Source organism: Pocillopora verrucosa, chromosome 14, assembly GCF_036669915.1.
Source record: "Pocillopora verrucosa isolate sample1 chromosome 14, ASM3666991v2, whole genome shotgun sequence".
Lineage (NCBI taxonomy): Eukaryota > Metazoa > Cnidaria > Anthozoa > Scleractinia > Pocilloporidae > Pocillopora > Pocillopora verrucosa.
In genome coordinates, this window is record NC_089325.1 from 16791717 (window position 1) to 16815513 (window position 23797).

A 23797-nucleotide genomic window follows, 5' to 3' on the forward strand; every position below is an offset into this window, starting at 1 on the left:
TCATTTGCCCATGTGTAGATCAATATTCCAGTGATAACAGCCGGTAGCTGATACGGTAACTGCAACCTCACTCTTCTGGCCATGTTTGCCATCCCTTTCGCAATCCCAGCAAAAGCACGTTGTTCGAATGGAGACAAGGAATAAGTGATGATATTCTTGGCATTCGTCAGCATCCCAAATTTTCGACCCATCTTGAACCAGAAGCACCCAAACAGGGAAGATTTACCACGGGAATGCAGTTATAATATCAACTCGAAACAAGCCAATATGGCGTTCAAAGCTCGCTAGGAAGCATGGGATCGTGGATCGACTTCGTCTCTGAATAATATCGGAGGCTTCCGACAAGGTCCGATTGTTGACGATCACTGATATCAATGAATGCGGGCTCGCGGGAAGTTGTTTGCACGTCAACCAACGTCCACGGTGTTGAGTTCCGCTTTCGCGTGATAGACCACGTCTTCCAGCTGAGTCATTTATTTGATTCAAGATTCTCTGACCTTCTAATGTAACCAATTTACAGATTTACTTTTTTGAGGGCGTTTGGACCTCGACTTGCTGGCATGCGAAGGAGGAAGAGGAGTGTAGGCGAGCGCTACCGGCTCGTTGCTCCAAAACATGCTCAAACTGATGAACTTCTCAATAACATTCACTCTAAGTACAATCTTGGCAATTCGATCAAGACCACCAAGTATTCACTATGGTCCTTTCTTCCAAAGAATCTATTCGAGCAATTTCACCGATTTGCGAACATTTACTTCTTGATGATCATAATTTTAAATTTGATTCCTGAAATTAATGCATTTGGGAAATACATCGCCATGGTGCCTTTGATATTTGTTCTTTCGGTGACGGCGATAAAAGATTTATATGAAGATCGAAGACGGTACAAATCGGATAAAGCGGTGAATAATAATATCTGCCATGTTTTTAACAGGTGAGTATCTCTATTTTCCAATTTTATTTTTTGTTTTTTGCTGCTCTTGGATTTACCCAGTTGCATATTTTATCAAGTCGACGTGGACGTTCTTCAAATCTTGTTCCTAAAAGCAAATATTCTAAGCTGAAGATCAGTATGTCTTTTATGTTTCATTATTACTCTAGAAACGTATAGAGAGTGACATATTGGAAACACGCTTTCAATCTCAATATTTCTCTTATGAGGTTGATAGATCTAATATACAAGAGTGCTTGAAAGATTTAGTCTGCAACATGCATTACAAAGATCTAGACTTGTGATAAGTAAACACATCTGCCCACACACTTAAGTAATTTTTAATGAACGGAATGATGTTCCCCATGACAAAGCAGGGAAAAAACCAAACTACAATTAACCTTCACTTTAACCTGAAGCTTTTTTTTTCTCCTAGTACTTTTCCCCTGTAATAAATCAAAATTGCAAAATATGCATGTTGACCTTCAGTTGACCAAAAGAGAGCATGGAGCGTTTATTAACTTTTGTAGACATTGTGAAATTAATGATGTCAGGTTAAAAAGCAATGTTTACTGGAGGCTGATGTGGTTCAACCGCCTAAAGATGATTGTCAAAATAGAGTGGCACTTGAAATATTATGGAGATTTGTGATCATAGGGTTAACTTATGCAAAAAGTATTTTTTTAGCTTAAGCCAAAAACTGCTGTTTACCATTCAAAGATAATTAAACATTTTTATGATTTAAGAGAAAAATGTTTATTTACAGAATCATCTCAAATAAAACTTCAAATGTTACATCACTAAAAGCACAGGAAAGAAAAAAGGCAATTTCATACATATCATAAAATATCTCTTTTACTGGATCTGCAAATTTTCTAATTTGTGATGTGTTGCTAATCCAATTTAATCACAGGTTTTTTATGTGAATGGACTTATTAGAAATATATGTTTGTGTTAAATTCGGAATTTACATAATAACAGGTTAATGTAAGTTCTGTTTCAGCCAAGTTTAACAGTGGCCTCTGACAAGCTTTCTTTTCTGGGCATGAAAAATTTGATATGTTGTGCTTAGATAAAGTATGTTTATAGTAGTTGACTTAAGTGAATTGTTTCATCTTCAAAAAATGAACTCAAACAGAAACCACAAAAAATTACTTAATTTAGAATAGAATGATATAAGATGTACATTTATAGATTTTTTGGACCTAGTCTAAAAAAATTATGACATGTAAAAAGTTATATATAAAAGCCAGAAATTATAGTCAATAACTAGAACAGTATCAGACACCATTACCAACCAGTATAAATAAAATTATCATATGGCCAACAAATTAGCAGCTGCAGACAGTAACTGTTGTTTGAGCTTCATTATGTCAGGTGCAATGTGTTCTGCACCAGTTCATATATTCTTTTCATATCCTTCCTTCTGGAATGAAATACACTCCATACACTTTTTAAAATAATAATTCAACTTATTTTTTATATTTTAAAGTGAGACTAAGAAATATCAACCAGTCAAATGGAAAAAGGTGGTAGTTGGAGATTTTGTGAAGCTTAGAAGTGATGAGAGCATCCCATCAGATATCCTTTTAATTAACACAAGTGATGAAAATTCTATTTGCCACATTGAGACAGCTAACCTTGATGGAGAAACCAATCTGAAGCAAAGAGAAGTGGTGAAAGGACTTAATCTGGTATTTATAGATTTATTTTTGAATTGTTTTTGCTTGATACTGAGCTGAACAACTCTCATAGTTAATGGTTTCTTTTCATTAACCTTTGAAGAATATGGATACTGATTTTAAGTTAAACAGATAAAATTTTCTAGATCAGTTTAATTTCTATTTTGAAATTTGCTTGAAGAAAGAAATTAAAATCCAGATGGGTTTAAAATTTTTAAACTTAATTTTGCTTGTTTATAAGGGTCATTAAGTGTTCTTACAAGCACCAGCAACTTCTGTTATCGTTATTTTTTTTTGTTGACAGGAAAATTTGAGATTTTCCCCTGAACAGTTTGAATTTAAACTCAAGTGCGAGGAGCCAAATAATCACATTCACAGATTCCATGGGACCTTGTAAGCATATCGTTTTGACAACTGCATTTGACTTTTGTAACTGTCATGATGACTTCCACCAAGGTTGCAAAGAAGGCCAGTGTCAGTCACTACTTAGTCTGTTCAGTAGTACTGATAGGAAACTATCTGAGCACTAGACCTCTTGGTTTTTTGGTCGATACTAAGTGTGACAGCTTATAAGCCTCCTGTTAATATAGTGAAATTATGTGTACATCTACTGTGAATTCGGTGGGTACTATTGTGAGACATCACACCAGCGGGAAAGATGATCAAGTTTATAAGCTCAGCTATCCAAGAAGAAGGAATCATATTTAGCTTCTTGCATGAGCATGAGTTATAGAAAACAAAACTTTCTGTCACATTAGCCTAACTTAGTATATTTAAGTTTATTGGAGATAAGATTTCAGCAGCTGTGTTATTTGTTGGTCTCTCTTCTGATGTTCAGATCCAATAATGAGGGAAGGGAGATTTCTGTTGGAAAGAGCAATCTGCTCTTGCGTGGCTGCATTATTCGCAATACAGACTGGGCAGAGGGAATGGTTGTCTATGCAGGTAAGGAAATGCTTTTACATGGAATTCAGAATATAAGTATTGACATTAATGGGGGAAATTTTCTTCAATTTAAAAGATTTCCAAACAATTTAATTTGTATTTTTCTTTAATTGCCTCTCACTAGACATCCATAGATAAGAAAAAAAGGGAAATTTAAACCATTGCACATGTAGGCAATTCATATTTGGTTTAACATTCTGGGGAAAAGGTGCAGGACTAAAATTTGCCCTAAAAACTCTTGAATGTTTTACCTTGTTGTCTAAGGTATGGGCTATAGTTACTGTATTGTAAAATATATGTGGTGGTATGACTGACCTTCAGGGATCATTTTATAAACTTTTAAACAAAAAATGTTTTTTTTCTAAATTTCCCTGTTGCTGTTAGGTCATGACACCAAAGCTCTAATGAATAACAGTGGTCCAAGATACAAGCGCAGTAAAGTGGAAAGAGATCTTAATAAAGATGTTGTGGCATGTGTCATCATTCTCTTCATTCTATGTTTCCTTGGTGGTGTTGGTAAGTAATGTGCTAATGTATATCATAGCAGACTATGTAGAACACTGGAAAAAAATTTCTCAGCAGTAAGCCCACTGTCACATTTTCAAGAAGAATAGTTGTTAGATATGCTTAGCATGTGTACAAAGAAAACCCTCTGAAATTTTTCTTGTTCCTAATGAGTGGCTAGAACCTAGGTAGTAGGGCCCAACTAGTATCTGGGAAGCACTGGTGAAAATCCAGTTGACGCCCAGTTTTTTTTTTTTTTTTTTTTCAGACTTCCCATCTGCAATTGCTAAAATTTCAGCTTACCTGCAATGATCATGGCTTAATTTGATTTGTAGTTTCATAATTAAATTTTAAAAGCTTTGTGAATTCTCTCTCATTTTTTGATGATGCATGTCTCTGTCACAGGTTGTGGGTTTTGGTCGTGGAAAAATGGTTTCTTCAACACACACTTCACACCTGGTTTCACTGGTCCAGATCAGCCATTTGTGAGAAAACCAGAGATGGAGGGTTTCATCAGATTCTGGACATTTGTCATAATTTTGCAGGTTTGCTAGTTACTTTAGTAGGTACATGTACATGACCTGTGTGATACTTTTTTCATGAACTGTGGTGGTTCTTTACGTGACCATTAAACTGAAATTGCTCTACTTTTGTACCAGTAATTATAGATAATCTAACTTGTCATTTACATTTACAGAGAATATCCCAAACAGGCATACTTGTGCTGAACACATATTTTTATCCTCAGGTCCTCATCCCAATCTCTCTTTATGTTTCTATGGAAGTTGTTAAGTTGTTCCAAGTGTATTTCATCTCCAATGACCTGGAACTATACTATCCTGAAATGGATCAACCAGTCCTATGTCGTGCACTGAACATTAATGAGGATCTAGGACAGATCAAGTATGTCTTCTCAGACAAGACAGGAACTCTAACTGAAAACAAAATGGTATTCAAGAGGTGTACCATTGGTGGAAGAAACTTTCCTCACAAGGACAAACTTGGTAAGAATGTCGCATGCATAGGGTGTGTGGAAGCGAACAATTTAATATGATCATCCTCTATTATTTAAACTTTTGTTATAAATTGGAATTGTTTTTTACTGGAAAAAATCCATTTCCCTTTAAGAGCCACCCCTTTCCCCTCAGAATCTTCAGGGTTAGGGTTGAGGTCAGTCTAGCCTGTGTGGGTGCTCAGTATTTTCTTAGCAACAATTGGGCCACCATCTTTGATTTTAATGGCAGCAGTAGGCTGGGGAGAGAAAGAAACATTTGTACCAAGGGGGTGAGTGATGGTCAGAAATAAGTAGAGGGATGGGGTGGGGGAGTGTGAATATTATGCTTTCCTCACCACTGCCTCTTTCTTCAAATCAAATGTGGCCAGTTTAAAAGATGATTGAGAGCTCCTTAAAGGTAACTCACCCTAATGAGATGCCTGCACAGGTATAAGCAAGAATTGGAAATGCCAATTTTTTGACATTTCCTGATGAAACTTTGATTATTTTCCATGTTAATGTCAGTGACAATCTTCTTTGACCACTGTCCCTTCTCTGGGAGAATTCTGAGCAGTTTATTTCCATATAAGTGAGAGTTTCAGTGTATTCTTAATTTCTTAAATTAGCCTTCTCATTTTTCTTACTGTGGCTAGTAGAAGGCAATCACATGATTCCCAATCAAAAAGTTATTTTATAAATAACCCAGCATTGCCCCAGTAGTTTTGTAAATTTTTTTTGCTCTATAAGGGAGGTGATGTTTATGATCATTTCTGACAAGTAGAACATGTCATGTACTGAAAGATTTTGTACACTTTAATCTGGCTGATTTTGATGTCTGTATCATTGCAACAATTAACAGAGTCAGATGTTACAGATGCTGCACTGTCATCATCAGATGCTGATCAAATGTACCATCAAATTTCTGAGGGATCAAATGTAAGTGAATTATGATAAAGACTTACCGAAATTTGCTGATCCATGTTGCAAGGGAGTCATTTTGAATTTTTACATGTATTAAGAGATCCTGTCAGATTGTTCAAGATTTCCATAAGGATCTTTGTCTTGTGTAGTCTTGCAAGGGTCCTCCAATAATGATTTCTGTGATCTGGTTGTTAATGGTTTCTTAATTTATCCCTTTGACTCCTGAGGGTGACCAGCATCTAACTTCTCCTTACAGTACCAACCCTGAATTACACATTAAGGTCACGGGAACAAAGAAAATCATTACCAACTAAATAAGCCCTGGCTTGTTAAACAAATTCTCCTTGTCAGTACCGCAGGGAATGTATAGAGAACATTATAGAGAATACGCAAACTAATTTTAAGGTGTAAAACATTGATCAGACCATGGCTAGCAACTAGTTATGTGTTTGTTGATATGAATGTTCGTGTGTTATTAAGAGGTTGCCTGAATGGAGGCATTTACTTTTGACCAGCCTGCAAAGTTACAGGGGTTAGAAGGCATTGCATTTCTATATTTCTCAGCAAGCTCAAAACTGGTCAGCGTGGCGAACAAAATGCTATTTCTCAGGCAATAACTGGCATTTCACAGATGTGAATGAAAATATTTTGTCTGTGGTAGTAAGTTATTCCTTCTTTCCTTCTCCAATCCCTTATGGCTTTCTCAAAAAATACAACTTTCTAACATTGCATAGAATCTTTTGTTTGCTTAATTTGACTGTTCCACATTGCAGGGTGGTGAAGTTTACTGGGATAAAGAACTTGCACAAGTAGTGCAATCGAGCAGCAGTAGTAGCTACCACTGTGGGCCACAAAGCTCTTACTTGAGAGAGTTTTTCATATTACTTGCCATATGCAATACTGTGGTTGTAACAAGAAAGTCTAGCGGGACTTCAAATAACAGCGCTTCACCACCAACAGATCAAACCGATTTACCCCACAATTCACATAATAAACACGTCCCTGTAGATTTAGGCGAGTACAGTTCGTGGAACGATCACCTCTGTAGGCCTGATTATGGAAGCACACACTCTCACTCAAGAGACTTAAGTTCTGCACATGGCAACCTGGGTGTGTCGGTAACACCTGTGAAAACTGCTCTTGAAAGGTCATCTAAACGGCCTAAGTGCCCCGCATCTCTGATGGAAGCTGCGGTGGAAGACAGTACAGCAAATGACGAAATTATTTATGAGGCAGAGTCGCCTGACGAGGCCGCACTTGTGAAAGCTGCTCACTTGTACGGCTACAAACTTCTAAGTCGTAGTCCTGAGAAAGTTACTTTGCATATTCCTGGCGAGGGTCCAGTGACTTACGAAATATTACAAGTGCTACCATTTGATTCTTCGCGTAAACGCATGTCAGTTATCGTGCGCCGTCAGGATGACAGTAGCATAGTGTTGTATTGTAAAGGAGCTGATTCAGCCGTGCTTCCAAAGCTGGAACGAGCTAATCAACAGTTCCGAGCGGATGATGTTGATGCAGGTGAAGGGTCGTGGGCGGCCAGGAGTAGCAGTAGGGGTTCGTTAGTGGAGGAGACGTCGAGTCATTTGGATCTTTATGCTAGGGACGGGCTAAGGACTCTTTGTATGGCCAGAAGGGTGAGTGATTTATGATACTACTTCGCTAAAGATTGTAACAGTTCAATAAAGTGTGATTGTTGTAATATAATTAAGACTGTAAAGACTACAGCGTTATGCCTTTCAACTGTATAAATGACCGCGTACTGTGGGGGAAACGGCACAGAGGTCTGCAACGCATACAGTAAATTAATAATCTTCGCGAGGTTATGGTCCAAAACACGGAAATACCCATGTATTGTATTATATTTCGAGCGAAGTTTCGCCCCGTTGGCAACGATGCACGCTATACGGATTTTCATTCCTTGGATTAGACTAGAAGTAAGGACTTCAAATCGTGTGAAAATTAATTACGCGAAAACTCCATTGTTTCCCAACTTCGAGAGTCTCCAACCGAGTTTCGATGGTCTCGATACTCGACTTAAACATCTCGAAACTCGATTCGAGCCTCGATCCTCGAATTTATTGGGTATCGAGTATTCATGTTCGAGATCGAGGTTCGAGGGACTGTCAACTTACCTTTGAGCGGTACTGTATAACACTCCTCAGTTTTGGCTAAATGACGGAACGGTTACCGCTAACTTACAGTAAGATGAGTAGCACAGTCACGCCGCCATTTTGGACTCAAGTGCCTTTGCTAACGAATATCTTCGGGAAGGTTTAACCTCTAAATCTCACACTTTCCACAATATAAGCTTAGTTATCCTACTTCATTTTGGTGTAAAGAAAACAAGGTTTGCGACAAAGTGAAAATTGTAAAAAATAAATATTTCCTGAAAATGCGTGAATTTCTGGGTGTAACGCGTAACATGAAATGTATCAGACGGAAGAAAAAAAATAAAATATCTCAATATAGAACGCACATGGGGCCACTATTTTTTGGCCGTTAGTAGTTTATGACAAAAGCAACAGGCAGTATGATTTGCAACAGGAATGGTTTATTCTAACGCAAGTTATAAACGTCTGTTTTTATCACTGAACAATGTAACGCTCGCAACTATTAAAACAACCATAGTGTGCAAAACTAGCAATAATGATAATTTCGACTGTGTAAGCAACAAACTAATAACAAAAATGTGATGGGCATACATCATAATATTTACAAACCAACGCTGAAGTTGAATCGTCAAGTAGAATGTTTTCCAGATCAAAATAAAACGCGCAGAAACATTTCGTAACGGCCATATTGAGCTTAATTCCATCACATATCCACCAGTAGATCCGTTGTCAGACGCGATTCTTGTTAAGTTGAGTAAACAAGCTCACCTCTCCTGGAATGGGCTTGTATTAAGCTAAATTTACAGAACGTTTCAACCCATTTCGTTAGATCTAACGCTAGAAATTTACGTTTGGTCGACGCAGAAACAATTTCCGCCATTGTTTCCGTGTTCATGAACCGTAACGAAGGAAAGTGACGAAGGAATATGGCGAAAAACACCACCAAAACTTTCACGAAATCCGCTCCTTCGCAGCTTCTCTTTGAAAGCACATGGTTTGTTTACACAGACAATAACATGGGAGTCCATACAGAGTTTGCAGGGGCAGATTATTGCACAACAGTGAAATGTTTTACGCGATTTTCAACACTGAGGGAATTCAACCGCAGCAGATGGAAACAAAAGAGTCCAATCTAAATTCAGGTATTTCGCGAAAGAAGGCGGCGCAAGAAAGAAAAGCAGCGGCAAAAAGAGAAAGGGACAAGGCCTATTATCAACAAAACAAGGCAAAAAAGATTGCTCAAGTTAAAGAACGGCGAAAGAAATTGCAAGCCGAGAAATCAATTCGGCCGCACACACGAAGCATTGCCGAAAAAAACAAACGCCAACAAAAAGCAACGGAGCACAGAAAAGCTTCCCGTATCGCAGCACAAGAAAAAGAGAAAAGACAAGGCAGCAAACAAGAGAAAGAGTTAGAAAATACCGTGAAAAGAAGCGAACAGAAGCACAAGAATTTAATAATAGCGTGGATTCTCCAGGTTTCGCAAACCGGACGTCGAAAAAACGTGCTATAGATGAAGTCAAGAAGACACTCCCTTCCACACCCCGAAAGAAGGCGGAAATTGTCCAAAGCATTGTCAAAAGCCGTTAGTAGTTTATGACAAAAGCAACAGGCAGTATGATTTGCTCATGTTACTGCATCAGTTGCATTGTGAATGATGAGGAGAATTGCGCTAACAAGGCATGGCTTGATGAATGGAAGCTGGTGGAGCTAACCAGAGAGGGTGATGTGGCAACCACTCGACAGGCAACTGAAGCACCAATTTTAGACCATGATACTGCTTCCTACATAGCTGACCTGGCCAGCAAGGGAAGTACAGTTGCGATAGCCGCTGAAGATGATCCTGTCTACGACTTCTATCTCCTTCAGGTCACTTCTGATGGAGTTGAAGAACTTGACAGTAATGTCACAGATGACTATCAGTGTCATTATTACAGAGGAGACAGAGTTCTTAAGGGGCACTTTTACATAAGGGAGAACATTCATGACATGACCTTCACAATTGACGAAAAACGGAAAGCGTTTGTACATGCTGCTACTGTCCGTCACATTTGCGGTGACCTACCAGTCAGAAAGAGAGGACGAAAGTCTATTTACAAACTCCCTTTAAAAGAAAATGAGGAAATCATTGCTTCAATGTGAACTAATGATTACAAAACCTCTTTTTTTCCATTTTTACATTGATTTTCTTAAGATTTTATGAAAAACCAAAAATGTGCCACGCCCACAAGGGATTGTGGGTAATACCAAAATTAGTGTTATTAATGCAAAATAATAAAAATATTTACAGATATTGATTACAATGTACATTTTGATCAAAATTAAAGTCAAAAAGTGATAAAAAGTGAAAAAATAAAAAAATAGTTATTTTTGAACTATGTTACAGCAAATGGCTATGTGACTGTGCTACTCATCTAACAGAACCTACCTTTACGACCGAGAGTAAGTTGTATTTTATCAAAAGTGCTGCACAATTTTCTGAGGATTGTACACCAAGAGTTAGAATAATATACTGCTTTGCGACGTAAGGATGCTCTGTTAGGTCCGCAAAAATTAAAACTCGCAAAACTTTCATGTTGTGCTGTAGAAATACATATGGTTAATTAGAGTCCTCAATATATTTCATTTTCAATGCTGAGAGACCCACTGGAATATTGGCGCAGAGCATATGCACGACAGGAACTGACTGAAAAGAAATCGCAGAGCCGTCTTTGCTAAAGCACTTAGTGTTGTAGCGATAGTTAGACTCGGACATAAACATCATATCTACTGTTGTTTCAGGACTTAGCAACCGGCGATTACGAGGATTGGTTAGAACAACACCGGCATGCTGAAACAGCTCTCCATGACAGAGAAAGGCTCCTTCGAGAGTCAGCCCATAGATTAGAATGTAACTTGGAGCTCCTTGGTGCTACTGGCATTGAGGACCGTTTGCAAGATGATGTCCCTGAGACCATCGCCATGTTACGTGAGGCAGGCATCAAAGTTTGGGTCCTCACAGGAGATAAGCAGGTGATTGAAAGATGAAATTATAACCAGATACTGTTAGCCCGTCTGGTCATTGGAGCGCTTTTCAATTGAGTATCGTAAAAACAAAACCAGAGTATTACATTGGCCAATCAGGGCAAAATAAAACACTACAATCAGCCAATAAGAACTCAAAGTGAAAACGGGAAAACTACTAGAAGCGCGGGAAACGCGGGTGCGCACATTGGTATTGGTTTGATTCTTGCATCTGATTGAGTTCCCTCAACAACACGCAGGTCCTAGTGAAGCAAAACTAATGCAGGCGCCGTTTGCTTCCGACACCTAACTGAAAGTATCTCAATTTCTGGAGACCTATGAAGTTTTGCTTTTAGCTTTTCACGCTGGTTGACTTACTCACAGATTAACTGATTTCTTGTTTTGTGCGTCTGTAGTATTTGAAATTGAATTAACCCAAGCTGTAATTTTATTTAGGAAACCGCAATTAACGTGGGATATTCCTGCAAACTTTTGGACAATACAATGGAAAGGATCGTTTTGAACGCGAGAACAAAGGTATGCTTTCCTTTTTTCTATTTGTTTTATAGCACTTATTTTTTGGTCCAAGAACCAAACAAAATCGTAACTTCATTTCTGCCGGCAGGCGGAATGTGAAGACCAGATCACATCTTGGCTGACGCATTTTCAGTCTGAAGTAAGGAGTATTTCCAGCGACCAGTCCTCCAACACAGTGTCAGGCCGTATCAATGCACACCTGAATGACAAAGCTGTCGGACTTGTGATTGACGGACGGACACTCATGTTCGCGCTTGAGGAGCCTTTGAATGAAAAGTTCTTGGACTTAGCCAGACATTGTCAGGCGGTTCTTTGCTGTAGAGCTACTCCGTTACAAAAGGTTAGTTGTGGTATGTAAAGTTCTAAACTTGGCTAGGGCTGATCTTAACGATGGTGTAAATTCAGACAACATACGACACGTTGTAGATAATAAAAGAAACTATTGCCTTAACCCTTTACACCCTAAGATCAGTATGCATATTCTCCATACTGTTTTCTACACATTTCCTAAGGTGCTGTCGAGGAGATTTTGCTTAACAATCAAGAGCTCTTGTACATGCTGATCATCTCCTTTACAGTCATGACCTTAATGTTTGATCCAGGGGTCATACTGTAAGGAGAAATTAGAGGCTTGTCACTCTCAGTGGTGAAAGGGTTAATGTTATAGGTATTTCACTCTTTCAGTTCGGCCAATGATTTGAACCTTGGAGTAATAGTTGGTAGGATAATCTCATCGGGAAAAAAAAAAACCGTTGGAGTCTTTCATCCAATAACGTCGCCACGACGGCAAAACTTCCTGTAGGATCTTTTTAGAACAATCCGCTCTAACTGCTGAACCGAAAAATTCTTGCTACACGGTCTACTAGATTTGACTTTTATTTATATCCCCAACTGAGCCTCGGTATGTCTTGGTTTTTAGTCTGCAGTTGTTCAGCTGGTCAGAAATGGACTGAAAACAATGACGTTAGCGATTGGTGATGGTGCTAATGACGTAAGCATGATACAAATGGCCGACGTTGGAATTGGAATTTCGGGTCAAGAAGGAATGCAGGCTGTCATGGCAAGCGACTTCGCTATTGGTCGATTTAAATTCTTATCTCGTCTCCTATTGGTCCATGGTCACTGGTGCTATGATCGAATCTCCAAGATGTTTCTTTATTTCTTCTTCAAGAATGCTGTAAGTCAGCTATAAATTTGACTCTATTCAATTTTAGACGATAATGTTTTCGATGAATCAGAAGAACAGTTTTTATACAGAGTGTTTTGTTTTGTAACCCTTTAACTCCCGGAAGTGATTAACATGCAACATCTTCCTATAATATCCACACATTATCCACCAAACAAGTGATGAGAATGCTCCCACTTTTCAGGTAGAAGTTGTTATCTAGCAACAAATTCTCATAACTAATTTACAAGGAAATGTGTAGCAGCTAAAGGGAGAATTAAAAATCAGATCGTGAGAGTTAATGAATTATGGCTGCAAAGCAGAAATGAAAATTTACCTAAATCTGCAGCCAAATAAACTAAAATCAATCAATTTTATTTGTAATTATTTAATAATCTGTCAAGCCGTTCAACTTTAATTTGTGTGAGTTATTATGTACTACCATGGAATAATAACAAAAGCAAAAATGCCTGATAGAAATAGCGGTCTGGCAGAAACCGGTGGACGTAGGTACTTGAGGTTATTGACTTCAGCTTGCAATAGAGTGCTATTCGATTGAGTGCCGCAAAACCAAAACCAAAGTTAGAGCAACAGTCAATCATAGCATGGAAACTATCACAACGAGCCAATCAGAAGAAAGGAAACTACCTTCAAGAACCAATAAGAAGTCTGAGTACAAACAACCACCAACTAACTAAAACGCGGGAAAACGCGAGAAAACGCGGGTGACCAAGGCGTGAGTGGTTTCAGTTTTGCATCTGATTGGTGGAAAAGGTGGCGCGAGTTTTCTTGACCAATTACAGAGCGAAATAAAGCAGAAACAAAGCAATCTCCAATTACTTACGACATATTATTTAAAATTGCTCTACTTTCATTGTGCTTTTCCTTTCAGATGTTTGTGCTCGTTCTTTTCTGGTTTCAACTTTACAACGGTTTCTCAGGCTCAAATGCTATCGACGACTTGTCTCTGATTCTCTTCAATCTCGCGTTCACAACGGTGCCTCCGGTGATTTGTGGAGTCCTGGATAAAGATGTTCCCGATCTAATATTGACTGCAAATCCTTCTCTGTACAAAACAGGACAGAAGAGCAAGGTTCAGATCAGTAGAATACAGCTTTTTTTTTAATATGTAGCTGTAATCGAACTATTCCTCGTATTACAAAGATCTAGTTAGACAAACCATGTTAAGAAGCACCAGACACTCTGAGTCCCACTTTGAAGTACACGTGGGGAACGCGCTAGTCATGTGTTAGGCGTGCTGGACTGTGGATCGGTCTGCTTACGAGCCCCGATTAGCGTGGGGTCTTCTTGGGCATGGCGCATCCCTGTCACAGTTTTTCTTCTTGCCCAAGAGTAGGAGTGGTTACGGATGAACTTTTAGTAACAAGTGACGGTTCTTCGTCGGGAAAAAGGGGAGTGGGGGGGGGGGGGGGTAGGGTCTCCTACGATGGACTAGTACCCGTTCACAAGGAGTTGTGATACTCGTAGTCACCTCGTGTTATAGTCACGTGGTTAAACTCCGGCGGTAGAGGGCATTACTCTCGCCAAACTTTCTCTTAAAGTATTCCTTGGCACATATCATACCGTTCCTGAAGAGGTACTGATCAGAAACGGATTGAACAGGTTTTTGAGCCTACTCCCAAGGGCCCTTTGCCAATCATCAAGCAATGTGAAAAAGGCATTACGTGCTTTTTTCGTTCAACTGAAATAATCGTTATGTTTTAATCACGGATTTGTTTGAAGTACTTCGTTAGTAAAGGACTGTATTTTGGATAAAATTTTTGATTTTGTTTTTACCTATAGCTTTACACAAGGAAGCTGTTTTGGACGACAATCTTGGATGCTTTGTATGAAAGCTTGGTGGTGTTCTATGTAGCTTTCTGGGTGAGTTACATCGTATAATGAACCTGAAACACCAAAGGCCTAAGAGCGCTTTTTGATTGAGCCAAAGAACCTTGGACGCTTTAATAAGCTCATGGTGCTAATCTGTCTCGGGCACCGACAAGCGGGTTTGACTAATTTACAATTAGCCTTAGATTTGAATCTGATTTGTCACAAGATCTTCTCAATAACAAAAAGAGGTGAGAAAAATCTTGTGCAAACCGAATTTCTTTCTTCCCTCCTTTGACTGTTGCTCCAATCAGTGTTGAAGAACACGTGATTTCACAAATCAAACCAAAAATGACAAATTGACTTGTCAAATGTTTTAATGAAAGTAATGAAGTATTTAATCTCAATATTTCTGCTTTTATTACACCCATTTTGAAATCACTGATGGTCCCTGTAATCTGATTGGCTCTAATTGGTGCGATTTATTCACAAATTGCACCATTTTTTGCTTTAAATCGCATCTTTTCCCCAGCCAGTGAGGAGGCTACACTAAAAACAAAACAACCAATCAGACTTCAAGGCTTGTTTAAAGTAACCGATCATATTGCAGGAAGATGAAAGACATGGAGTATCATATGGCAAATTTTGCAACTTTTGTTTCCAAAACTCTAATTTTTTCCTCCCAAAAAATGGATGAATTTAATTTCAAACCAGCTCAGTATTGTATTAATAAAATATTTGAACTGACCAAGTCCTGTATTTGGGCGATTTCAAAATGGATGTAATAAAGTGGTAATTGAACCTCGTGTTGTGCAATTTTGGTCTGAAATCATACTTTTGATTTCAAATTTTGGAATCACGCGTATGATTTCAGCCCAAATTGCACTCCACTCAGTTCAATTACCATTATTAATTTCCGATGGTAGATTGATTTCTCAGATAAGAACTGTGAATAAAGGTCAGCAGTTGATTCAGCAATGCGTCGACGCATTAGAGGATGTCAAGTGCAATTAATAAGTGTCACTGTTTTCAACTATTTCCAATTTTTATTCATTACAGGTGTATAATGGAACCGCTGCTGGCATTCGCATGGTTGGGGTTACCCTTCACCAGAGTTCTGTGATGGTTGCCAACTTGTATTTAGCTCTGATCACAGCTCAGTGGGTAAGGAAAACAGCGAATATTTCAAACGTCATTTCTTTTTCTCCCAAGTAATCAAACCTTTCTCAATTTTACTTGAAGTTTCGATTTAATGCAGTTCACCATATATATATAAGGAAAAGAATGCACAAGTGAAAAATGACTTTTTTACCCCCTCTGACTGACTAGCTCGGAAGTGACTAGCAAAGCACTATTCAACCAAGAGCAGCCGAAGCCAAACAATGAGAGGAAGTAACGACAGAACTCAACACTGAAGAACCTTAAACCACAGTACGGCCAAGGTTCAAACCCTCAATCGGAACTTGAGCACGCTAACCGTTAGGCAAACGCACCTCCCAGGAGATAACTCCTCAAATGTCTGCAAATCTGTCTGTTAATGTAAGGCGTACTAACTCATGTCGTGGCATTTTACCCGCAGACAATTCTACATCATGTGTTCCTATGGGGTAGTATCGGTATCTCATTCGTGTGGTTCGCTGTCTTCGGCGAAATTAGAGACGTCTTTTGGGAGATGTATAAAGTACCATTCGTAACCATGGCAACCAGGGAATTCTGGGCTGTTTGCGCTTTAAGTGCGGTTGCTGCTCTGCTTCCAAGGTATTGTTGAATGTTATCCGATGTAAGTTTAGTTCTCAGTTAGTAATCGGGCGAATGATTTCAAACTGGCCAAGCGCGTAGCGCAAGGTTCATTTGAAATTAGGAGAACGATGACACCTGACACGAAGTCCGATTACCAATTAATGTCGGCAGAACAACAAAATGCGAGAGGCTCAAGAATGAAACATGTAATTTTTAGAGGTTGTACGCTTCTTATGGATAACTGATCAGCTAAAGTTCAATTTTCTTAAGTTGATTTTCAATCCAAACCTGTCAACGCGCTCATCTAAGAAGTTTTTCTTTATTCTGATTGATCAGCGAAGGGTTGGAAGGTGAAATTCATTGATTGATAGTTTATAGTGCTTCATCATTTTTCGCATAGGTAATCACATAATTTCGAGTGCAATTTGTGGTCTTTGGGAAAATTTACAAGTGATTATTTATTCCAAATTGCACGTGGAAAATTATATGATTTCGTATTAATAATAGACATGAAAAAACACGAGATAACTTATCATAATTATGCAGAGGCAAGGCGCGCGCATCAAGTGCAAAAATAGTGTATTGAAACCCTGCAAGTGACATTGTGCGTTCTGTCAAAACAACTGCGTACGATCAAAACAATAATATACAATGATATTTTCACGTCTTTAAGGCGCAAAAAAGTCGATAGTCCGGCTAAACAGTTCAAGGAATTGTTCAGTTTGGTTAGTTACTTCTTTGCATTGATTTAACCCTCTTCTGCATTGAATTACATGAAAACTGCTTTTATCTGAACCAATCAGAACTGAGTAATTTTTTCCTGTATCTTATTAACTGCTTAACTGTCCGATTTGGCCTTTTACTTTTTAATATTTTTTTTCCTATTTTCAGGGTGGTAATTTCAGTGTTTCGGCACACGATTTGGCCCACAGAGATCAACAAAGCTCAGCTGGAGTCAAAACAAAGGGAGGAGACATTGGAGAGTAGAACAACGTCCGTGGACCAAAGTCCTGAAATAGAGAGAACACCTATATCAATTTAAGTGTAACGCAGCCCAGGCGATATACTTCGGTGATGTTCTCCGTTCTTTTCTCCTGTTAGGTGCTGTTGGGAATAGTTACCAGGTCTTTGCAACTTGAGTCGATCAAGAGAACAGTATAAGCGATTTTATCTCCCTTATGTATGCCGTCATATTAATAATTCTAACTCCTGGAGGTATCCATTAACTGACGAGAATGACAATTTTCGAATGTGCAACTAAACAACAAATATGGTTTCGAATGGGTTGCAAACCTATCGAGCTATTTCTAAGACTAGAACATGTATCACAGGATGAAACGCGACCTATTCTGAGACCGACATCGTTTGCACTCGACGTTTCCAAAATGGCTTGATAACTTAAGTACTGTAAATTTTATCCTGATATCCACAGAAGAGTACATTAAATAAATATATTTTGCGGATTTTGGCTTCATCTCTACTTGATCGTTGCATGGAGACCCGTATCAACCTAATTGTGAAATGGTAGTGAGCACTTCCTCCACTTTCAAACTCGGCCGATAACCCTAAGTACAAGTGCACTTTACTGCGCCTGCGTATATCGGTTCAACTCTTCACTCGCATGCTCAAAAAAAATTCTCACTACAGATTCTTACCGTACATCGTTTTTTGTTTTTGTTTTTTTTTTCACTCGAGCTGAAAGTTGGTGTTCTATCAAAGTGATATCCCATGGTTAAACTTGTGTCAATTCTTAGTACTTATCCATTTAACCAAGGGCATAGCTAAGCTTAAGGTTCTTGGGTGCCGCTTGATATTTGCGCGCGACGGACTTCCTGGTAAAAGAGAGACTGCTTGGGGCCAATTTACTTAGTTAACCCACCCAGGGAGGGAACGGAGGAAGAAAACGGGGTGGAATGGGAGGGACAATTGGGCATTTCCATTAGTCCAGTGCAGTCATTTTCTGTACTTCTCTATGAACAAAGGCTGCACAAAATATGAATAAATTGGTTGCAATGGTTTTGAATGGTTGTAATGCATCTTTGTTTTCATTAGAATAATTTTAATCGATGCAAAATCTCATAAAAATACAATGAACTCAAATATAAGCTTCCTTGCTCATTTAGTCATTAGGGTAACTACAATTTTCACAAATTGAAAAAAACATGAAGATACTTCAACTTATACCTTGCACAGTATTTTCAATATTAAAAGGTCGTATTCACAAAGAAAAAATCCTATATTCAAGACCGTATTTCTTTACTTATAATTATGGTACCTATTCTACTATTTCAACCTGAGGAAATGCTTCATAATTTTTGTCAGCAACGATAATTTTGCTACATATTATGATATCTTGTGCCTAATAAGCATTTATCTCTGTACATTATGTGCAGTAATTAACGACCATTTTACAAAAGGAGGACCCATCCGTTTTCGTAGTTTAAGTGCGTTATAAACTGTCGTAGATGGAGTGCAATATGCTGGAAAAGTACGTTTTAGTTTAAGGTATGTTTTTTTAGCTATTTTCCAGCGAAAGAAAACGAATTGCTTGAATGAATCTTGGGTTCAAATTTTAAGGGCATTTAAGCCTGAAATACGAGTTCGCTTGCGGGAAGCATATATTTATTTAAATCCAAGTGAGGACGCCGCTGTTCAAAGAAAATCAGGGAAGACAGGTTGCGCTGAATCTCTTTACATCTTAATGGATGTGGTCACGATCCATTTTTTTCTCCAGGTGGAATGTTCTGCATGCTTTCACTGACCGCTTTTCTTTGAACCGCAGGCGAGTTCTCCACTGATCTGGAAGCGTAAGGTTTGGGCTTTGGTGGAGGTTCCCTGGCCTGCGAAGGTCTGGGAGGTTTGGGTGGCGGAGGGGACTTTGGACCTTGATCTGATGAAAGACTTGTGGACTTTCGGGGTTTAATTGGGGGCGGAGTTACCCGCCCGGGACCTTGGTTACCATCCGACACATCAGAGCGTGATCGAGATAACGAACCCGTTGGTCGACTTGACGACGGGCTCATCGTGTTCCTCCGTGGGACTGGGACTGGGGTACGGGGTTTCACTGGTTGGTCAACAGACTCTTCCTCTGTCGATGACGTCATCGTTGATGTCCCCGTTAACGTTGTTTCCGAAAATGAAAATGTTTCAACCTTTTCAACGGATGTGGAGAAGTGATGAGTTCCTTTAAACGGAATAAGTGGTGGGGTAGAATCGTTCTTCGTGGGCGACGTTGCTAAAAGATCTACACTCCGCGAGATGGATGACGGTGATGGCGGCGGAACATCTATGTTGGATTCGCGCTTTGGAGGTGTTCCTGGGGAAAAGATGTCGCTGTCAAAGGAAGACGAAGCTGAAAAATATTGTGTGCTGTTCGATACCCAGCTTGCTACTGACTCATTGGGTGAAGAAACGTAGTCGTAGGGAACTCGTGGAGACGATGGTGGTGTTACGTAACTATAGTTATTTGGTCCACTGCCACTTGGCCTTGGAGCTGTGAAAGACCCCGGGCGGGGAGTTCCCAGGGATATTGTTGAGCTTGTAGACCCCGATGGAAGAGTTGATCCACGGGAATCTCGCGTTGACGACCCAACCTGGAGTCTATCAGGAAATTGTTTTTGAAATTTTAAAGGAACTGAAGGGGACATTGGAGACGGGAAATCTGAAGCTGTATCAGAGAAGACTGAGGAAGACGCTCGACTGGAAGTGGTGCTGGCGTAGCTTTTACGTTTCTCTGGCAACACAGGAACAGGTTCTGAGTTCGAATCATCTTCAGCAAACGTCAGAGTATCAGGGCGCTTGAATGAAAGAAGGGACAGAACACAATCAGTCAGGAGAAAGATAAGTAGAACAATTGAGTGTTCTATATTTTCTATGGCGCCGTAATAAGGGCGCTGGCCTTTCACTGGTGTTGACGTGGTTTAACTTCCAAACCTAGCGTTACATGCGGACTGAGGCCAACGTTGGTTTTTTTCTTGCTCTCCTGCTCCAAAGACTTTTCTCTGTATTCTCCAACAATGATACCACAACGTATTAAGTTTCATTGAGATCTGGAAGTAGTAGATGAGCCACTTGGAGAATTTCCGCTTTTAAATTCAGTAAATAGAGTACATCTTTGTGAGCCAATTTACTGTTTTTCCACGAAATAGTCATCTATAAGTGACCCACACGGCCCAGGATTCTTTGATACCAGCCTGAGAGGATTAAAATAGAGCACACAAGGACAACATCAGGACAGTGATTTCATAATTCACGTTGTCGGTAACCCGTTTCCTCCCTTTCAGAGTAGATATTTAAAGTCTATGACGTACGTTAAAAGGAAAACCCGTTTCCACCCATTGGTTTTTTCTGGAAACCCTGATTCGCTAGTCCAGAGACATTCTAGATACAGACTTCTTGGGAGGTAAAGCGGGAAGATTGACGTCATCAACTGCAGGGGGCCTCCCTGGGCTCGTTCCCAGTAACAGACTACCGTTTTACAGAATTATCTGCTGACCAGACCAATAGAGGTACTGTAGGACGGGTGGTTAGGAGGGACTGACGAGGGTGCTGTCTTGTGGGACGTGAAATTAAGACACTTTTACGCTTGGGAGGGAGGGCGGGGGATATTTCACACTGGAAAGGAACGTGAAATGAAAGTAAGAGGAATAAGACCACCAAAGTATTCGTTAGCTTAGTAAAGTTCAGTAGTACATGTACCAACTATAGAGAATAATCAGAAAACGATAATTTCAACAAGCTTGGTTAGACACTTTTTCAGGTTAATGGATGGTTCACTGGCTCTAATTGTATTTCGGAATGCTACTTCTTCGATTAGTTCTTTTCTTTTCTGGTTGGGATTAGTTTTGGTTTAAAAACACCTATTTAACCTTGAAATAATTCTAAGGGACAAATCTAGTTGATGGACATACTTTGCTTGAGGTGATAGCACAGTCCTTAACATTCCCGCTGGGGAGGAACTTCGTTGTTGAAGTTTTCCACAAAGACCCATCCTTCTACGGATCGTCTAGGCGAGTGCAAGAAGCAAGATCTGGTTTGGAGTTTTTCTTCGTTGGAAACTGGTGGCGAAGATTCATCTATTTCAGAGAGAGCCTCCAAGGATTTAGAACCAGACATCTGCTTGTAAAAGAAAAAAAAACTTCAATTATATTTCCAAATTTGTAAAGAAACAACAATGTTTTATTTGTGGGTTTAATTAGCTAGGGTCTACTTGGAGAAAAACTGATCTTCAGGACTGAGCTTTGTTCTCGTCAAAATAACGTTAAGCATACATAACGACTATTCTGATGATTTTCATCGGATAAATTTTATCATATGAAGCTTCATTTAAGAGTAATTTTAGAGACAAAAAAGAGAAACTAGCGCACCTTTTGGACGGAATATCATCGCTTTCATACCACAAACTCTGTCGTGATCGATTTGCACTTTGCCGCCTCAGCTTCATGGTCGCCGCCGCTGCTGGAACACTTCTGGTCAAAGAAACACAATAAGAGTAAGTATTATAGGGAAAACATTGAAGTTTCTCTTTCCGCAAAAGTATATTACAACAAATATAATCAATCGACAAATAACAGAAAAATATGGCAAGGAAGCCAAATAAAGGCTGGAGACTTGTGAACATTGGGTTGTTCAGGTGATTTAGTGAATGAAAACACTCAAATCTTCAGGAAACGTGCACTCCATTACCATTATATTGTTTTTCCAAACAAACCAAATACTTGTAAACTCTGTCAGGTTGAAGGCAGTTTGCGGTTCGACAAATGAATCTGTAAGTTGCAACAAAAGTCCTTTCCGGAACCTTGTCTAGGACCATAAAGAGGAGACGTAATAATATACTTACTCCCTTCCCAAATCTCCGGGTAAACTCTGTTTTCTTACTGCCTTCACAAACCCTGGTGTTGACGTTGGATTCACGGGTACTGCCGGTAACGGGATCTACGAAATCAAGATAAATCATAGCTTCAACGAATCTAAAATAAAAACGATGGTCAAAGCTACAACTAAGTGCGCTCAAAAATACGCCTTACCCACCCCTTGCCTGTGAGCAATATATTTTCCACTGTATTTTAGCTTCGCATACCTTATTACAGTTTGTCACCTTTCACGGTGTCGCAGTACGCTTATTGTAGCTTCCGATTGGTTCGTTACCTATTTAAGATGCTGTTTTCAGTTTGTTCTCTCTCTCTCTCTCTCGCTTGCGACCTTAGCACTTGATGAATATGTTTCGGATGAGTTAGCATCTGGCTCGAGGACGAAAAACGCTTAAAGAAAGCTAAGAAGGCAGCAAGCAGGAAAAGGAGACAGCCTACACAAGGTCGTCGTGGACCTGACAAAAAGTTCAAAGGATCTTCGACTTCGAGGGATCAGCAGCTTTTTCGCGGTGAGCTAGCCCGATTTTTATTTTCTTTTGCGCTCTCTCAGTTTTTGTATGATTATTTTTGTAGTACTTTGTTTGTTCTCTCGCTGTTAGGGTTCGCACGCGATCCATCCATATCTGATTTCGCCTGGCCGCCTTAAGCGGTAAATAATTTACGTTGGAGTGAAGCGAATTAGAACGTAAATATATTTTCCCCTGTTATTTTTGCTTCGCATTCTTTATTACAGTTTGTCACCTTTCGGTGTCGCAGTGCGCTTATCGTAGCTTCTGATTGGTACGTTTTACCTATTTAAGATGCTGTTTTCAGTTTGTTCTCTCTCTCTCTCTCGCTTGCGACCTTAGCACTTTGGAGCTGTTTCTGCTTCGGACTTTAAGATCCCCACCCACCACCCACCCTCCCTCCCTTTTCTCAGACTAGTACCAGTGACAGTATTATCGACTCTGATTTTATTCTTTCTGCTAGAGGATTGGCCTTTTTAACAGGGCAGACAATTTCTACAGTGCCTGTTTCCGGGAACATTTCTAGGATCATGATTAGGCACTGTATTATGTCTACATTAAGCGCGCAGCACTGGGACTCGAAAGTTAAGATGGATCCCTATTGCACTGAGGAGTTATATTTTTGGAAAAACAATCCAAATTCCATCAAAGTGCGCGATTGATTTCTCTTTAATAAGCCATAGCGTTTCGCTTACACTGATGCCAGCGCTTCAGGGTGCGATTCAGTTATTACCCTTAATGAGGATTGTGTGTGTCACAAGCTTTGGGAGCCTTCAGAGCGTTCTAAGAGTTCTACTTGGAGAGAGCTTGCAGCCATTGATTTTTCTCCGAGTCTTTTGCGCCAATTTTGGAAGGTTCACTCGCCAAGTGGTGCACTGATAGCAGACGATGGCTAGAATCATAAAAGTCGGAAGCATGAAATTGGATTTGCACAGGCTTGCTATTAAAATTTTTCAGTTTTGCGCGGAGCACAGTATCGTATGGAGGTCCAGTGGATCCCACGAACTGAAAATGAGAAGGCGGATTACATCAGTCGCCTATAGACTTGATGATTG

The 23797-nt window shown here is 39.5% G+C and overlaps 4 protein-coding genes across 4 annotated transcripts in view; 2 read left to right on the top strand and 2 right to left on the bottom strand.

Annotated features, from left to right (window-relative positions):
* Window positions 1-390: 390 nt before the first annotated feature.
* On the top strand, window positions 391-17829 carry LOC131772499 (phospholipid-transporting ATPase VD). The gene is made up of 18 exons (XM_059088415.2): window positions 391-934; window positions 2424-2625; window positions 2918-3006; window positions 3452-3558; window positions 3943-4074; window positions 4468-4607; window positions 4811-5066; window positions 5916-5992; window positions 6751-7614; window positions 10873-11103; window positions 11551-11631; window positions 11720-11971; window positions 12551-12808; window positions 13689-13889; window positions 14600-14680; window positions 15686-15790; window positions 16206-16384; window positions 17258-17829. The coding sequence occupies exons 1-18, from the start codon at window positions 561-563 to the stop codon at window positions 17406-17408; spliced, it is 3780 nt and encodes a 1259-aa protein (XP_058944398.2). The 5' UTR covers window positions 391-560; the 3' UTR covers window positions 17409-17829.
* On the top strand, window positions 8188-10502 carry LOC136278180 (uncharacterized). The gene is given in 2 exon segments (XM_066161593.1): window positions 8188-9432; window positions 9465-10502. Coding segments are annotated over 2 exon segments (1044 nt in total). The 5' UTR covers window positions 8188-9157; the 3' UTR covers window positions 10234-10502.
* Window positions 17830-18416: 587 nt separating the features above from the next.
* On the bottom strand, window positions 18417-20286 carry LOC136278182 (uncharacterized; the record flags this gene model as incomplete). Its single annotated transcript, XM_066161596.1, has 1 exon — window positions 18417-20286. A coding segment is annotated over one exon (1209 nt), but the record flags the coding sequence as incomplete, so codon positions are not given.
* Window positions 20287-20492: 206 nt separating this feature from the next.
* Window positions 20493-23797, bottom strand: part of LOC131772491 (dedicator of cytokinesis protein 3) — a 38836-nt gene continuing 35531 nt past the window's right edge. Inside the window, 5 exon segments of the mRNA XM_066161800.1 lie at window positions 20493-20559; window positions 21277-21373; window positions 21376-21483; window positions 21734-21834; window positions 22206-22300. Coding sequence (XP_066017897.1) covers window positions 20493-20559; window positions 21277-21373; window positions 21376-21483; window positions 21734-21834; window positions 22206-22300 — 468 coding nt within the window.

Bases quoted from the DNA above. Each gene is read 5' to 3' on its own strand.
- LOC131772499 (XM_059088415.2), top strand. From the start codon at position 561: ATGCGAAGGAGGAAGAGGAGTGTAGGCGAGCGCTACCGGCTCGTTGCT. The intron at 11,632-11,719 runs GTATGCTTTCCT...TTCTGCCGGCAG, and splicing joins TTTTGAACGCGAGAACAAAG to GCGGAATGTGAAGACCAGAT. The intron at 14,681-15,685 runs GTGAGTTACATC...TATTCATTACAG, and splicing joins TGTTCTATGTAGCTTTCTGG to GTGTATAATGGAACCGCTGC.